The sequence below is a fragment of the Dama dama genome, chromosome 9 (genome assembly GCF_033118175.1).
Source record: "Dama dama isolate Ldn47 chromosome 9, ASM3311817v1, whole genome shotgun sequence".
Classification (NCBI taxonomy): Eukaryota; Metazoa; Chordata; class Mammalia; order Artiodactyla; family Cervidae; genus Dama; species Dama dama.
This window is the reverse complement of record NC_083689.1, coordinates 63,393,394-63,410,513: the sequence shown is the minus strand read 5'-3', so window position 1 is coordinate 63,410,513 and position 17,120 is coordinate 63,393,394. Positions and strand designations below refer to the sequence as shown.

The following is a 17,120-nucleotide window of genomic DNA, read 5'->3' as shown; positions in this document are numbered from 1 at the left end:
GCTAAGTCTACTAGTCTCTGTTTTTTAAGTTCATTTGTATCATTTCTGTTTAGATTACACATATAAGGAATGCCATATGATATTTCTCCTTCTCTGACTTACTTTCCTCAGTATGACAATCTCTAGGTCATCCATGTTGCTGCAATTGACTGTTTCTGACCCACAAAATCAGAATTTTGTATGACCCAACATAATGTGACTATCTCATTTCACCAACGATCAGAGAGAGCCTCAAAGACATAAGTCACTTGTCCTGGACATGACAACTAAGGACAAGAGCAAGGATCTAATTGTTCAGTCTGACTCCAAAGCCTTGCACTGAATTTCATACTATTCAACTTCACCCCCTCCGATTGATGACTCTCACCCACCTTGAGGATAAGGTTCAGATTTCTCCACAAGTCTTCAGGACTTTTGCTCTCTTCTCCGTAATAACCACGATGTCCTCTTTCATCCTGACACTACCGTCTTCCTCACTCTGCATGTCTAATCTATCCCCAAGCCGTGTTGAGTTTATTATTAAATGCCTTGTCTGTCTGGCTACTTCATTTTATTGCCACATCCATCTCTTGTCTGGACCCTTCAGTGGCTTCCTAACTGGGCTCCTGGGACCTCATTACTGAAGCCACTGTGTTGTTCTCTGCAAAATGCAAATGTGACCCCTCCCCTACTCTTCAGTGACCCTTCCTGTTGCTCTTAGTGTGGAAATGTCCCTCGCCTGGGCTCTGGGTCCGCCCTGCTCATCTTGGGTCCCCTCTCAACCCCTCTTCCATCTACTCCCTGAACCCCTCCTTGCTTCCAGGCTTCCTTCCACCAAGGCCTTTGCACTAGATGTTCTCTCTGCCTAGAATGTGTTTCCCCTCTGCTCCTTACATGACTCCCCGCAGTCCTCTCTGGGTTCCTAATGCCTAGCATAGCATCTTGGTCAAGGAACACCTAAGGCCACGGTGCTGAAGTGAATGTAATGCCTTGTCTTTAGGACACGAAGCTTGGGGTTGCCTTTCTGGTGTCCAAGTGTCCCCCACCCCCAGCGCCCATCCCATGCACATACCAAATATCTATCTATAAAACACTTAGGTGTTTCCCTAATTGCTGGGAGTAATTGTCACACGCTTTCTTCAGCCAGGGAAAGTAAACATCCAGAACTCTCCCGAGTCCACTCACAATGTGGACACTGACAGGTAACAAGGAATCAGTGACTCCTGGATGTGCAACCAAGTGTTCATTTGCTTAATGTGTTTGACAGTAAATGTAGCATGTTGACAACACTTAACATTAAGCATCAGGCATGTGTTTTGATGTTATTACAAGGAATAAATGTTTTTCTATGGGACTTCTTTGTAGCTCATATGGTAAAGAATCTGCCTGTAATGCAGGAGACCCAGGTTCAATCACTGGGTCAGGAAGGTCCCCTAGAGAAGGGAATGGCAACCCACTCCAGTATCCTTGCCTGGAGAATCCCATGAACAGAGGAATCTGGTTGCCTACAGTCCATGGGGTCGCAAAGAGTCAGACACAATTGCACAACTAACACTACCACTAAATGTGTTTTTAAGAAGATGTAGGCATTCCTGAAAGCTAATTTACTTAAAGAATTTTTTGAGTTTTTGAGGGTTTACTTAAGGATAGTTAAACTTGTTAATATTTCATAACTCTTAAGGCCTCCCAGACCAGCTTATGTAACCTATGCCAGATATAGCTGGTTAACTGTAAAATCATCCAAGTGCTAGTTAGGTTCAGAGCCCCAAGCTTCTCCAACCATCCCCCACAGTCCCTGCCCGTCCTCTCACCAAGTGGGGTTGACTCTACCACATGGGGTTGATCCCATGCTCTCCCAGCCAGGAAGTTCAGGCCCTCCTGCAGTCCTTCTTAAACTGCTGCAGCATCTCTCCTCCCTTCCTTCCTCCCTCCCTCTCTCTGCTCTATCCTACAGGTGCTACCAAGCAGCTCTGATGAGGTCATGATCTGACCCTGAAATGTCAATACACTCCCTGCTTATTGGATACACCTGCACTCCCCAGCATGGGATTAGCACCCACAGCACATGACCCTGGATTCCCATCCCAGACTTCATGTCACTGTGCCCCATCTGTGAAACACCTTATTAAATTCCCTCCTCTTGCTTCAATTCTTTTCACATGTCCCTTCCCTTTCTGTCTTATGTCATACCTACCTATGTAACAATACCTGTCTTACCTTCCTTTTACTGTGAAAGTCCTTTAAGAGTTTACCTTTTAATCCTTTCTTTCTTTCCTCAGTCTGTTCCTCTACTTCTTAACATATGGCTTCCTCACAATGACCAGGGTCGTCCTCCTTTCATCATGCATTACCTGATGGGGCAAAAAGTAGTTCTCAGGAGAGAAGCAAAAAGATCTTAGATAATACTGTGATCTGTGGCCCTCCAGAGGTACAGTATGTCTGTGTTATTAAAATTTCATGGTGAGTTGGTTATAGGAAAGATGTATAAAAAGGTTCTTTGACAATAGATCAGGGAGGATGAAGAGAAAAAAGGTTGAGAAATACTGTTCCATTCTAGTCAGAAGGAACTCTGAGGATGTGATGAGATTTAAATGAAATTGATATTTATAAAATGCCTAGAACAGTGTGGGGCACATAATGTATAGAAACCCAATATAAGTTCCTGATAATTGCCAGTTTATTGTGCACGTGGGCTTCTCTGGTGGCTCAGACAGTAAAGAATCTGCCTGCAATGCAGGAGACCCCAGTTTGATCCCTGGATTGGGAAGATCCCCTGGAGAAGGGAATGTCAACCCACTCCAGTATTCTTGCCTGGAAAATTCCATGGACAGAGGAGCCTGGCAGGCTACAGTCCATGGGGTCACAAACAGACACGACTGACTAACACACACACATTGTGCACATAATATATCTAGGCACCATGCTAAGATTTTACATACATTATCTCATTGAATCTTGCACCCACTCCATGAAGAAAGTACCAGTATTATTACAGACAAGGAAACTGCAGCACAGAGAACTTAGTTTAATTGCTTAATGCCAAACTCCTAATAACTGACAAAGGCAGGATTTAAATCTGTTTGACTTCAAAACCTGACCTTCAGATGCAGTTGGGCATTGACACCTCTGCTCACAATGGGATGAGGCCACCTACTAGTAGGGGCAGAAAAAGGAGAGAGAGATGGAATTATCCAGATATACAGCACTCCCTGCCTCCGGACTGATGGATGGTGTCCTTGTGTTCAGGGCCATGATGATGACCGCCTGTGATCTCTCAGCCATCACCAAGCCTTGGGAGGTGCAGAGCAAGGTACGCACTCCTCCAGTCCTGAGAGGAGGAGAATCCCAGTCCTGGTGACAGCAGCTAATGCAGCTTGGATTCTCTAGCTGCTGAGGCAGCCGACTGCTCCATCATCCTCTGGCAAGATGTGGCAATCCCTTGTGATGACATAAAGTGGGATGGTAGGGCAGGAGTGGGGTGTATTTGCTGAGATGGAAACCCAAGTGGGATGGGAGCAGGGGTAGGAGGACTGGGGCTGGGACCTGACTCCATGGAGGGTGTCTGCCTGCTGCAGGTGGCTCTGCTGGTTGCTGCTGAATTCTGGGAACAAGGTGACCTGGAGCGCACGGTGCTGCAACAGAATCCCATTGTGAGTAGAGAGGGGACCTCAGCCTGATACTGGGCATGTGATCTTGTTTTGGTGGACAGCAGTGACCTGGCCATAATGGAGAGATGTGTCCCTTCATCCTTGACACACAGATGTGTGACCTTACCACAGAGATGACCTTCCCCTAATGCAGTGGTTCTCAAAGTGTGTTCCCTGGAGACTACCATCAACCTTGTTACCTGGGTACACATTAGAGATGCAAATCCACAGACCACTCCACCCCCTCACCAACCCCCCCCCCCCTACCCCGTGCACACCCTGGACCTACCTAGACAGAAACTCTGGGGGTGGGCCCAGCAACATGCTCCCTCCTAAAGTTTGGAGACCCTGTTCAAAGGTGTATCCTTGGCTCAGTCAGCTCAGTAGAGATTAACAAGTGGCCAAAACTTAGATTTCCCTTTCAGTCCTGACAGTCTAGAAGTCTACCTCCCATAGCTCTGTGCTAACAGCACAGACCAGGCAAGGAGAAGACCTGTCCAGCTGTGAATCTATCAGTGTTGAAAGGAAACTTGGCTGGAATGGTCCACTGGCTCCCCACCAGACTCAGGGAGACCAGTGAAAGGGTTTTTGTTTTGGAAGAATGTTTCACTTCGTAGGTAGGATGGGCCCCCTGCTGTGTCAGCCCAGGAGAGGCCCAGTGCAGTTAACTCTCTCTCTCTCCCTGACAGCCCATGATGGACAGAAACAAGGCGGATGAACTGCCTAAGCTTCAGGTCGGCTTCATCGACTTTGTTTGCACCTTTGTCTACAAGGTAGGTCCTTCACTTTCTCAGGCCCAACAAAATGTCTCTGATGAGCCTGGGATTCCCAAATGATATCAGGAATAAAAAACCCTGGCAAGTGACCTATGAGTGCTACTTTACAAAGTGCATCTCACCTCCAGTGGCATTTGGTTGTCAGGACAGCCCTGAAAGAGCTTCTGCAACTTTTCACCCAGGCCAGAGCCTGGAACTTCATACATCCTAAGTGAAAGTTTCTCAGTCGTGTCAGACCCTTTGAACCCCATGGACTATACAGTCCATGGAATTCTCCAGGCCAGAATACTCGAGTGGGTAGCCTTTCACTTCTCCAGGGGATCTTACCAACCCAGGGATCTAGGTCTCCCACATTGCAGACAGATTCTCTACCAGATGAGCCACAAGGGAAACCCAAGAATACTGGAGTGGGTAGTCTATCCCTTCTCCAGTGAATCTTCCTGACCCCAGAAATCGAACTGGGGTCTCCTGCATTGCAGGTGGATTCTTTACCAACTGAGCTATCAGGGAAGCCCAGAGTTGCTCAGTAAATAATTGTGGGTCAAATGACATACCATGTTTTCAGGCAGAGAAATGGGGAGCATAGCAGGTACGTGTCCAGTTAACTTCCCCAGCTGGCGGGAATATGACAGGTCACAATTACTCAATTATCAAAAGATACTCTGAATTTTCTCTTTGAGTTCTGGCTCAATGTTAAAGTCTCCCTCTTGAGAAACCCGCCATGCCCCTATCCATATTATCTGTGCCACCATCCACCTCCCATTGGTTATTTTTATTTTGGCTATGTTGCACGAGGAGACAGATGTCAGAGAGCAGAAATGACAGGGCCAGGACACAGCACCAGAGCAGGGAGCCTGACCCTGTATTTGAGGGTTCTTTCTGCTACGTGAGGGCTTTCCTGATAAACTCATTGGTAAAGAATCCACCTGCGATACAGGAGACCCCAGTTCGATTCCTGGGTCAGAAAGATCCACTGGAGAAGGGATAGGCTACCACTCCAGTGTTCTTGGACTTCCTTTGTGGCTCAGCGTAAAGAATCCACCTGCAATGCTGGAGACCTGGGTCTGATCTCTGGGTTGGGAAGATCCCCTGGAGAAGGGAAAGGCTACCCACTAAAGTATTCTGGCCTGGAGAATTCCATAGACTGCATAGGCCATGGGGGTCACAAAGAGTCAGACAAGACTAAGCGACTTTCACTTTCACTTGAGCTGCAGCCCTTCTGCCTGCAGGGGGCGCACGAGTGCATCCCTGATATAACACAGACTAACCAGGATCCTCCAAGCAACAGGGCAGGGTAGCTGATGCTCTCTGTGATCATCAGTAATATACAAAACAATGGGGACTGGTCTAAGAGCTTTACGTACATTATCACAGCAACTCCATGAGGTACCGTCCCAATTTCAAGGGGGCCTGCCCAGGGTCACACGGCTGGTGGCAGAATTGATTTGAGCACAGCTAGCTCTGGCTGAACTCTGCAGTGGACCCTGGATGTGCCATTCTGACCTTATGCAAATCTCTGCCTATCTGCATCTCCATTTCTTCCCCTAAAAATCTAGGAGTGAGGAGTCTCATTGTCCCACCTGGCAGGAGTTTTCTGAGGACCAAAGGAGACACAGTGCATCGTAACCTGTCATGTGCTGTGCTCAAAGGCATTATTTTTATTCTAGGGCTAAGAGACCTTCAGAATCCTCTTCGCATCCCGATCTCCTTCAGCAAATACTGACTGAGTGTCTTTGTGCCCCAAACCCTGTCCTGGGCCAAGGTCACCCCAGTGAACGAGCAGAGATGTGCCTGCCTCCCCAATGCACAGCTCTGGAGGCAGACTGGCAGAGGGAGTCGCTACAGTGAAATGCGATGTGGGAATGAAAGTTTTGGGGAGCTGCTAGTAGAGGACTCAACTTACCTTGGGGGTCAGAAGAGGCTTCCCTGGGGAAGTGATGTCTGAGTAGAGCCCTCAAGGGAAAAGAGGGGGAAGTTAGTTCCAGCAAAGCGACGAGCTGGTGTGAGGCCCAGACAGAGATCTGGAATGTCCGGAGGGTTCCAGTTGGTGACGAGGAAGCCCACTGGGTCTGGGAGCCTTGTGAAGGAGTTTGTGCTCCATCCTGAAAGCCAGGAGGAGGGTATTACGCAAGCGAGGTATGGGACCTTGTGACTGAGGGCCCTGCAGTGTCGTCTCAAGCACCACTGGGTGACGGAAGCTGTCACCCGCCTGGGGAAGCTCACTCAGTGAGGACATGACAGACTGCCCTGCCTGGAGCCCGATCCCGGGGCTCCGCACCTGTGCCAGAGCCTCTGTCTCTTGCAGGAATTCTCCCGTTTCCACGAGGAGATCACTCCCATGCTGGATGGGATTACCAACAACCGCAAGGAGTGGAAAGCGCTTGCTGATGAGTATGAGACCAAGATGAAGGGGCTGGAGGAGGAGAAGCAGAAACAGCAGGCAGCCAACCAAGGTTTGTGGAAGGGGGAGGATGGGGGGTCCCAACCCCACACACACTGGGCGCTCGTGACCTTACACACGTGGGCCCATTCAGGCCACTCCAGAACCCAATTGCCCCCATTCTACATATGAAAGCACAGAGGCTCGCAGAGGTGAAGTGTCGTGGTCAAATCACACCGTTAGCAGTGGCCCAGCCTGGTTCCCAAGATTGAGGATCCCAGCAAAGGAGCCTCCCCTGTACTCCTCCCCGACTGCCCCTGACCAGAGTAGGACAAACTCCAGTAGTAAAGTGGTGGATGTAGGGCCTCCAAAAGCCCTTGAGTTTTCAACTCTTGGTCCAAACAAGGTCAGAGGGAAAGCCCGCTGCAGCCTCCTCTCACCTGGTGTGTTCTCTTTCCTGTCTGATTGCAGCAGCCGCAGGAAGTCAACCCGGCGGAAAGCAACCTGGGGGCGGGCCTGCATCCAAGTCTTGCTGTGTCCAATAGCAGAGCGAGGATCCAGGGCCCAGGCCGGCCCCACCCTTCACGGACGAGAGGACCCCGGCCAGTGGGAAACCACACACCACCTGCTCAAGAAGTCAGAGTTGTGGGGTTTGAAAACTGAAAGAGAATTTAGTTTACATCTTTCCTAGTGGCTTTCAAGCCTCTTTTTCAGCTGTGAGAACTTTTTATTGAGTGACAACTGACATTTTAGCTTTCACAGACTCAAACATTAGTGCCAGACTCACCTGCTTACCTAGAATCTTTTGTGCTCTTATACTTTCATTTTATAGTACACAAATATGCAATCATTCACAAAAGTAGAGAATTACACAATGAATTGCCACCTACCCATCACGCAGATTCTAACATCAGGATTTTTGCCGCATTTGCTTCATCTGTCCTTTTAGAGTTTTCATTTTTTTCTTAGCTGAAATATTTAGAAGCAAATTCCAGGCATATCATTGACTCCTCCATTACGCATCTTTAAAGATGAATGGGTGTTTTCAAACATAATCACATCATGATCACATGCCACACATGAACCCCTAGTATCCAGTTGTGGCGGATGCTGCGATGAGCTGCCCAGACCCTGTCCTGAAGACCGTGGTCTCAGCAGTGACGAGCCCTGTCAACAGACAGCCCTCGGTCTCAGTCCCTTCGGGATTACCTCATCCGCGGGGAGACAGTGTGCCTGAGGGTGGTGGCCTGCAGCCAATGACAGATCCATGCCAGGTGTTAAGGCCTGTCCATCTTGGCTCAACCCAGGACAGCTTCGCAGCAAAAACACACACATCCTGGAAGATGCCACTCTTCACTGCTCTCACTGGGAGTAAGTAAGCAAAGGAAAATGTTTCAAGTTCACCCAAATATGGTACACAATTCAAGTCTCTTTTCCATATTCTCTGTCCAGAGATTGTTTCACAGCTGTCAACTGGCAAGTGTCTTTGCTTGAAACCATAATGTCAAAATGTCTCTTTTAGCACATATATGTAGTGTGTGTGTGTGGAAAAGCGGATATACCGAAACAAGGGAGTCCTCGTTCAGAAGGTGGTACAGCTTTATAAAAGTCATACTGGCAAAAACCTGGGAATGGAGCGATGTTATGGGAAGCAAGTCTGAATGGTTCCTTGTGATCCATGAAAAGTGCTATGGAGAAAGGACAAGTAAACTTGGAAAATTTTGGAGAGGCACCCTGGGCTGAGGTCTTCTCTGAGAGATGACCCTGAAACTAGAAGCCTTTCTCTAGTTAGTAACCGGAGCAACCCTCAACAAGCACATAGGACCCAATAAAGAAAGACACACCTGAGCAGAGCTGCGGGTGGTATTTTCTTTTTAATCTCCATAGTGTATTTGTTAAGTTTATTTATAAGCAGATCACTTCACTATTTACAGTACATGAGCATAGAGATTCTACAGTTTTTGTGATGTAAACAATAACTCCACAGTGGGAGTTTGAGAAAAGAAGCCAGTTCTTAAGTATTTACAGACATTAAAATAGAACTTTATACTCACAGAATAATAATACATAGAGCAATTTGGTTAAATTATCTATGAAACTATAGAATCTGACAATGTACAAATACAGGAAAACATTTTCTCATTTAGAAGGTAAGACAGATAAATCACACCAGAAATAAAATAGGGACGATGACAACCACAATAATTAAAAGCAAAGAAGTTTTCTTCCTTGCCTCTCACAGATAAAGTATTTATATAAATAAGGACACAACCCAACAAAATGGAAAAAATATATAAAAAATCCTCTACCAATTAAAAAAAATAGCAAAACTAAAAACTCGATTCTCAATCATTAGCAGTGTCCTTTAAAAAATTAAAATTTAGCTTTCTATTATAAATAACAAAGCAGATGTGTCCCTCTGTGTAGGTGAAATTCTTGCACCTTTCTCAAGAAATGCATCAATGTAATTCCACACACACACACAAACATAGGCGTGCAGACACACACACACACACACACACACACACACACACACACACAGCCTTGCACTCACGCACCCCAGGCTGTAGTTACCTTGTTGAGCTTCCTAATAAATAATGCCCCCTATGGTAGTACCCCTGGGGATACCCAAACCTCACAAGGTGAGCCGTTCGCTGGTTTGACCCTGTTACAGAGCCGGGGAAAGCCCTGGCTTCCTATTGCTCAGAATTCTCTAGGCTGCATGGTCACACCAAGAGAAAAGAATTTGAGTCCAAGATTTGGAAATGCTGGAAGGGACCATAGGGACCACCTTGCCCTGTCAATTAAGGCTAGCTACAGACACCATCTCTTTAGAAACCTGGGGTGGGTGGGGGGAGGAATCTTGGGTTGGTTTCAACATTAGCAGCCACCTCTGGAAGAAGCAGATGCTCCAAGCCAATGCTAATGCTAATATCGCAGCACAAGGAAGTGAAGGGGGTGGGTGGCTGTGAATTTCCGGAGCAGACTGCCCCAAGTTGGACTTCTGGATGGTCATCTTCCACTGAAACCATTTGGAAATCCAAGCGGTCCACTTCCCTGGTCCACTGACCACCCTGACCACACACCCCTTGAGATTTCCAACCTCTTTCTGTTGGAATCAGAACATTCCTCAAGAAACAAAGTTGGGAGTAGTTTATGACTTTTTATTCCTAACACAAAAACATTTGACAAGATTTTTAAATACAAAATACAAAACAAGCAAATAAAAGCTGTTTGGCTATTCGGTAGACCATATCAAAGGCCACGGCCAGGCCCCCACAAAATCCTCACGCACAACCTCTCTGCTTGTCCTGAGGGTCCAGTGGGGGCCACCTAGCAGAGGTTCACTTAACAAGGTCAGCAGCTGGGCTGCCAGTATTGCAGTTACAGTAAACCCCTCCTGGGCACCTGGGCCAGGTCCACTCGTGTTTCCGCTGCCCTCAGGAGAACTAGTGTATTTTTCTGTCTGAGTGGTTGCTTCTGGGGCTTCTGACTGGTGTTACACTGGGCTCTAAACACATGGACATTTCGCTCATGTCCTTGCATTTCATTCCCAACATTGGTGTTGGACTGCAAGATGGTCGGAAGGCTTTATTTGCCTTCTATCTGGGTAGCTGGTGGATACAGTCTTTGGCCACTAGATGGCGACTAGACATTGATAAGGCAAAGTGCGGAGGTGGAAGCTGACCAATCCTTTCAAAAGTCACCCATGAGCGAGGCTGGCAAAGTGGAGGTCTGGAGGATCCTTTGACAAAACATACAGCACAGAGGGGGTCCTAGCTATACAACACCTCTTGGAGGTGTTGTTGCACAGCCCAGGGACTGACCACCTACAAAACCCTATTCTCCGAGCCCCCAGTTTGGGCAGTTGGGTTTCTGTGCTGCTTCTGAATGTGCAAGGCATTCAGATGAACTGGAGTTTTCTGAAAATCTGCCCCAAAAAATCTCAGAGCCTCAGCCATCACTGCTATACCATTAAAGAAACAAAAAACAAAAGCTGCCCTAAACATATGCAGTGTGATCCATGCCTCCTGTTGCCCCGTATGTTTTACAATCATTTGAAACAAATGTGTGAAAAGTGCCTAAGTTAAGCTGTTTTGCAAAAACAAGTGTATTGCTAGTATTGTCTGAGAGCAAGACAGAAACAGCCAAGTGGTCACAACATTCGGATTGAAAGCTGTTTGGTGGGGACGATGACAAAGCTAATGTGAGATCTGACATCACCATCCAGCCAAGCTGGGGTTTAACTTCTCACCATCCCCACCAGAAACTATGGCTTAGATCTGTCCTGGGGAGCTGGCCTCCTCATATAAGGTAACTCGGCCAGGACCATGTGGATTTGAATTCCCTGCTAGTTGGTTACCTTGCAGAGAACTCTCACCCTGAACATAAGCTGGGCACAGCCAGAGAATGGAATTGGTTTCATGAGTTAATGATGGTTTCCCGATGCTCCAGGATGGGACTCTTAGCCCATCAGAGGTGAAAGGGACTTTAGTGCTCAGCCCATCCAATATTCATTCCCATCTGTAAATAAGGAAACAGAGGCCCAAGATCACATAGAAAGTAAGAAACATTGGGTTTCTCACTTTAAGATGGCTTATAGGTAAGTGACTTGCTCTGCAAACCCATTTCAATTGGCTGTGCTGTCTTCATTTTTTTTTTTTTTACAAAAATAGGTACCAGATCAAAAAGCATCTCTCCATTTTCAGGACTGGCCCTAGGATGGGCTCTCCCTTGGCTGATGTCTATGAAGGCATCTCTGCCTTCCTCCCTCACCAGCCCCTTTGCTGGCCCCTGTCCCAATGCCTAGGAGAGGACCTCACATTGCCCAGGGAGATCCATGTTTGCCAGTGTAGAAACATGGAGCCAGGCTTAGTGTCATGGTTTTCTCAAAGTGCTTTTATTGGTTTAATGCAAAGTCAGCCTCTGCCTGCTTCCTGGGCATTCTACAGCCGGCTCCCAGGGGCCTTCTGCTCTATGTCTGTTTTGAGCCAAGGGCATCTCTATGCACGAAGGTTTCCCAGCTCCTGAGCTCTCCCTCCATTTACCCTGTACCCCTGGACTCAGCAGACAGTCCTGGAGCCCATCTATGTGTGCAAATGTCTCAGGGACTTGGGGCCCAGCTTAAACATATTGCACATAAGCATTAACTGGTTTCCTTCTGCCCCAATGGGAAGGATCCCTCTTCTTTGGCCATTGAAACCATTAGGTTCGCTTTATTTGCTACTATACATTCAACTTCTTTCCTTGGTCATGTCTGAGGACAATTGCTAAGTCACAAACGGTAAGAAAAGACTGCAGTTTCGACATGAGTGAGTCAGATCAACAAATCCTTTGGGTTGATTCTGCTTCACAGCTGGGACATCCCATCGCTCAAGCTGGGGGCTCGGCTGTCATTTCAACTGAACCGGAGGCCTGGAATAGGGTTTCAAGCTGTCCATGCAGAAGGGCTGCACTGTCTTGCCGTCCCTGTCCCCTCAGCTTGCATGTTGCATACGCCTAGAATTGCTCTCCAAACATCAACAAACACAGGCTTTAGGCGAGAAAGATTTCTTACTGCATCTCTTCCCACATAAGGACCTGAGTACCAAGTCTTTGCAGTTCAGAGCATCCCACCCCACCCCGCCCCCCCACCTTCCTCCTCCCACCCCGGAGCTCCCAAAGCCTCGCCTCTCTCCTGAGCACATTCCACACACAGGGCTATGAGAGCCCACTGCAGCTGTAGACACCTGACTAGTGCTTTGTATTGATACCTCAAAGCAGTGTTCTGATTGGGGGGCAAGGTGTGACGGGGAGAAGAGGGTCAGGGCCTTAGCTGCACTCCATCCACTCATATTCTTTACCTCTTTGATGCATTTTCCTTCATTAACCAGAGCCCCCAAGAGTGAGGATTCTGATTCAGCCTTGTACCGACTGAGGAAGGAGATGGAAGAATTCCACTTAGCATTTAGATGGAACATATTTGGAAAACACCAGCACGGCACAGAGATGGACAGTACAACCTGCCTTGTGTGGGTGGCTACCAACACAGTCTACTGTAAGCTTTGTATGGCAATCACATGTAAACATGACGGAGAGCACACACTAGGACAGAGCTACAATGAGATGGTTGCCAATGGCAGCTGCTCCCTCTGGGTGACTCCTTAATTTGGTAGGAAAGAGACCAAGGCTTACTGGTTTTCCTGGAGAGACCTTGGAGTCTCCTTGGTAAATAATACACAGCACCGAATGAGTCTTCGGATGGAGGTTGTCTGCAGGGTTGGTCAGTTTTAGAACTTGTATCCTTTTACGTATGGGATGGTGAGAAGAAACTGCTCAATGCCCTCAGCAGGCACCCTCTCCCATCCGCAGGCCCCAGCCCCAACCTTAAGCATATCACCAGGACTAAACTCAAATCTCTGCTCAAGAGCTAGCATCTGACCACCTACAAGTGCCTTGTATTAATCTGAAGTGAAAGGGCGGCTTCAGCTGACCGCATAGAGGGAAGAGACTTGTCCTTCGCTAAAAATCTGCATTTCTTCACCCTAAGGTACCATCTGCCCATGGGAGAACCTCTGGTCTAGTGAAATCAAGGAAGAAGCAAACAGGAGAGGCTTAGAGATCTTCTAGTCCAACCCCTCCTGAGACTTAGGGAGACTTAGGGAGAGGAAGGGACTCTGACTTACTGAAGTCACAGAGTTAGTTCTTGGCAAAGCCAGTACTCAACGCAGCTCTCTCCACTCTGAATGTATAGTTCCTTTCTATTTTTCCCACAGGATGAAATTTCAGTTTACTCATTGGTGCAAATCAGGAGTTAGGGGAGGCATCAGGTGGATTTAAATTCTATTCCATTCCATTCCATTCTATACCATAATGATTTACTGTGTGCCTACTGTGTGCTAGGCAGTGAACTGCTATAAAGGGAATTTATAATGTTCAGACTCGTGCCATGGAAAGTCTTTTTGGTCTATCCTCATAAACCCTGCCTTCTCCAAACATATTCCTGTCCACTATTCCTCTTGGCCCCCACCTCCAAGCAGGATTGTGTTGGAGTAGTACTGGGAGTCCTGCGCCAAGGAATGGCTTAAGGGCAATTTTCTCTTCATAGATCAGGACATGACATAGAGGGACGGGCCAGCATGAAACCTGGCCACCACAGGGTTCTGTTTGACAGAAACCTTTCAAAGATTAGACCAGGATGTCAGATAGGTTAAACTCCCATCAACTAGTCATGACTGCTCAGAGCACTATGATGATGATTGTTGAGCATGACCAAGTTCAAAGAACATGAGTGCAGTGGTCAACTAGTTATGTTTGCAACTGGCCAAGGATGTAGGAATAGTGGCCCATATGTCATGTACTTGCTAGATACCACCTTAGAAGCCACAGCCATCAGAGCTGGCATGGACCTTTGAGATCAGCCTGCCTAATTCTCCTCCTTGGTCCATTACACAGAAAAGAAAGCTGGGGTCCAGAGAGGTGAAGTGACTTGCTACACAGGAACTCAGATTCCCTGTTTCTTCCCGTGCCAGTCTCCTCCAACCTTCTCTGTGGGTGGGCTTGAAGTATGCTCACCTCTCAGGAGAGGCTTATTGGCCCAGTTAACCTACTGAGGTATTTTGTAATCTTAAGAACATAAACAGAAAACCCAAACCCCATAACTATCAATTGCCAAAGAACAGGGCTTGGCATTAGTAATATATTATATCACTTTGTTTAGTTAAATGAGCCAAGTTCAAACTTTTTTTAAGCAGCAGGATCTTTTTTCTCTTCTTTTCTTTCAAATACAAAAACTCCCCAAGGAACTCTGATGTGTGGAAAAAGACCAAGTTGGAGTCACTCTGTCTGAAGCTGAAGCAGTGCGCTCTTACCCTGCCTGGCCATGCTCCCCCTCACAAATGGCCCCCAAGGCACCTCCCGAACATCCAAGCTGGACATGGCTTTGATATCTCTCAAGAACACAAACTTTAAAGTAAAGCCCAATGAGAATGTTTTCTAAGGAGCTTGGAGATTGTCTTATCTATCCCCAAGCCTTACATCCCCTCCTGCTCCCTGTTACCCCTACCACCCGAACAACTTCACAGGTGAAGAAAAGGGAAGTCAAGCTGAAGGAGGATGAGGTGGTAGCTGGCCCCAAAAGGGCGACTGCTCCAGATCGCCTCTCTGCATCACTCCAGGTGCATCCTGAAGCTCTGATGGCATGTCCACAGGTGTAAGCACACCCAGGACCCCTTGGATCAAGACTGGTGCCAAAGCCTGAACTTGCCTGATATTGACAAGGCAGCTGCCAACTCACCCCCCAAAATGAGCCCCGAGGTGCCCAGCCTGTTGTCCTTTTCAGTTGAACCCACCTCTACCAGTCCTTGCAACTTTGCCTCTTTACCCTAGCTAAGGCAGGAGGAGGGGCCTGGGCTGGGCCACTATAGTCTCACGGGTTGTGAAACCCTGGGCAAGTCATTTTGCCTCCTGGGGCACTGCAGGCCTCACCTGGAAAACGGGAATAATGCAGCTCACCCCACCTTCCTTCCAAGGTCCGCAGGGATCTGCGCACTCATGGCCAGGCACAAACTCTGAGTGTGAGCTGGGCACCGACTATAAACGGGCCCTACCTTGCTCAGTGAGACAAGGCAGCGCTTGGCAGAACAGGCCCAGAAGCAGGCCCTCTCTCCAGCGCTCCCGGTGGTGGCTACATGCCTCTCTCCCTGGTGACCAGGCTTCCGGCCGCCAGCACCTCTGGGGCATTCCGGCAAAGGGAGCAGTGCAGGTCAGTGGCAAACACCTCACGACAGTGCATAGTTAACAAAACCAAGGAAGCAACACAATAATCCCAGGCACAGGACGTCTGAGCCATAAATACATTGTTGTAAGGATATACTTTTTTTCTTCAATTAGAAATGAGTTTATAATCCTGATTCTATTCACGAGTAATGATTTCATCATCACACACTACAGACGAGAAATGGTATGGTGAACACAGCTGCACGTCTACGAGGGGATGTTGGTCGGGGAGGAAGGGGAGGTGGGTGCCGGACCAAGCATCTGGCGCCCACCCAGGACAATCCATCGGAAGCGAGGACACTAATGTGGCAGTGGAACATCAACACCATGGAAACTCACAGACAGAAGCAGCTTTGTTCAATGTAAACATTGATTTTTTTTTTTTTAAAAGGACAGCAGTTCTGAGTTTCTCTCTCTCTCTCTCTCTCTCTCACGCGCTCGCTCTCTCGCCTTCTCATATACTTAATTTCTTTGAAAACGTAAACATTTTGGAAGGGCCTTGTCTGAGGTATTGAGGTATTCCTCGAAGGTTAAGGCTGTTATCAGTGCAGGCTCTGCTGGGCCTCCTTCAGTAAGCTGTCAAAATCCATGGCTTCGTACTTGGTTTTCACTGACGCAGGCAGGGCCTCTTCTGAATTAGAATCTGGGCGGGGGTGAAGGAGTCAGTGAGAGGGGAAGGCAATGAGTGATTCAGAAAGCCTGCCGATCAGAAAATCTGCCACCAGGGTCAGCCCCACAGAGCGGAGGTAGCCTGAGGTTTCAGAGAGCAGTGGGCAGTGGCTCTGCGTTCCTCCGGGCCACCTCTGCCATGTGGGTGGTGTCTTGGGGGCTTGGCTGCCCTGGTTGCAGGCTGGGGATACCTGAACCAGAGCCCTCCTCCCAGGGCTCCTTTCCCGCTCCAGCAGCCTCTAATTCTGCTTCTCCTAATGGTTTCATGCCCTTTAGGAAACCAGTGCAGAAGTCACATAAGGCAGACAACTACGATGTCCTCAGTGCGTGGCTGGGGAACTGAGTCCCCATGGGGGACACAAAGTCAGGAGCACTGCCTGGTCAGGTGCCTCCGGGGTCTCCTGACACTCAGATCTGCACTATGGAGGCTGCAGCAGACAGTGGCCTACCACGAACTCTCTCCCAAATTGTACTTGTCCTCCTTTACCAACTTGTCCCCAGATGGTGAGGGCATGATGACAATACTGTTTCGCTGTGGCCCAGTAATGGACAAGGCTGCTGTCTGTCAGGGCCACCGTGGATGGCAGGGCCTATGAGGTCAAAGAGACGGCAGCTGTGGTTCTGCCACCTGGCTGCAAACACGAGACTGGACCTTCCAAGAGGCCACAAGAGGCTTCACCTCTTTGGTACCAGTCCTGGCATAGGGCAAGACAGACCAGACGCCAGAAGGAAAACAAGAGGACAGCTTCCAGGCCAAGTGGCTGCCAAGTTATTCCCACCAGCCTGGGGGAACCTGGTCTTCCCCCATGGCTCAGGGGTAAAGAATCCTCCCCAATGCAGGAGACGTGGGTTCAACCCCTGGGTCAGGATGATCCCCTGGAGAAGGAAATGGCAACCCACTCCAGTATTCCT

At 48.2% G+C, this 17,120-nt stretch overlaps 2 protein-coding genes across 4 annotated transcripts in view; one reads left to right on the top strand and one right to left on the bottom strand.

The window, feature by feature from the left end:
• PDE6A (phosphodiesterase 6A) overlaps positions 1-8,564 on the top strand; it is a 74,841-nt gene extending 66,277 nt beyond the window's left edge. The window contains exons 18-22 of the mRNA XM_061151712.1: positions 3,226-3,289; positions 3,555-3,629; positions 4,316-4,399; positions 6,708-6,855; positions 7,254-8,564. Of these exons, the coding sequence (XP_061007695.1) occupies positions 3,226-3,289; positions 3,555-3,629; positions 4,316-4,399; positions 6,708-6,855; positions 7,254-7,327 (445 nt within the window). The 3' untranslated portion in view covers positions 7,328-8,564. The remainder of the gene's footprint in view (positions 1-3,225; positions 3,290-3,554; positions 3,630-4,315; positions 4,400-6,707; positions 6,856-7,253) is intronic.
• A 73-nt stretch (positions 8,565-8,637) lies between these two features.
• PPARGC1B (PPARG coactivator 1 beta) overlaps positions 8,638-17,120 on the bottom strand; it is a 117,557-nt gene continuing 109,074 nt past the window's right edge. For all 3 annotated transcript variants that reach the window (XM_061151709.1, XM_061151711.1, XM_061151710.1), the window contains one exon: positions 8,638-16,182. In XM_061151709.1, coding sequence (XP_061007692.1) covers positions 16,082-16,182 — 101 coding nt within the window. In that variant the 3' untranslated portion in view covers positions 8,638-16,081. The remainder of the gene's footprint in view (positions 16,183-17,120) is intronic.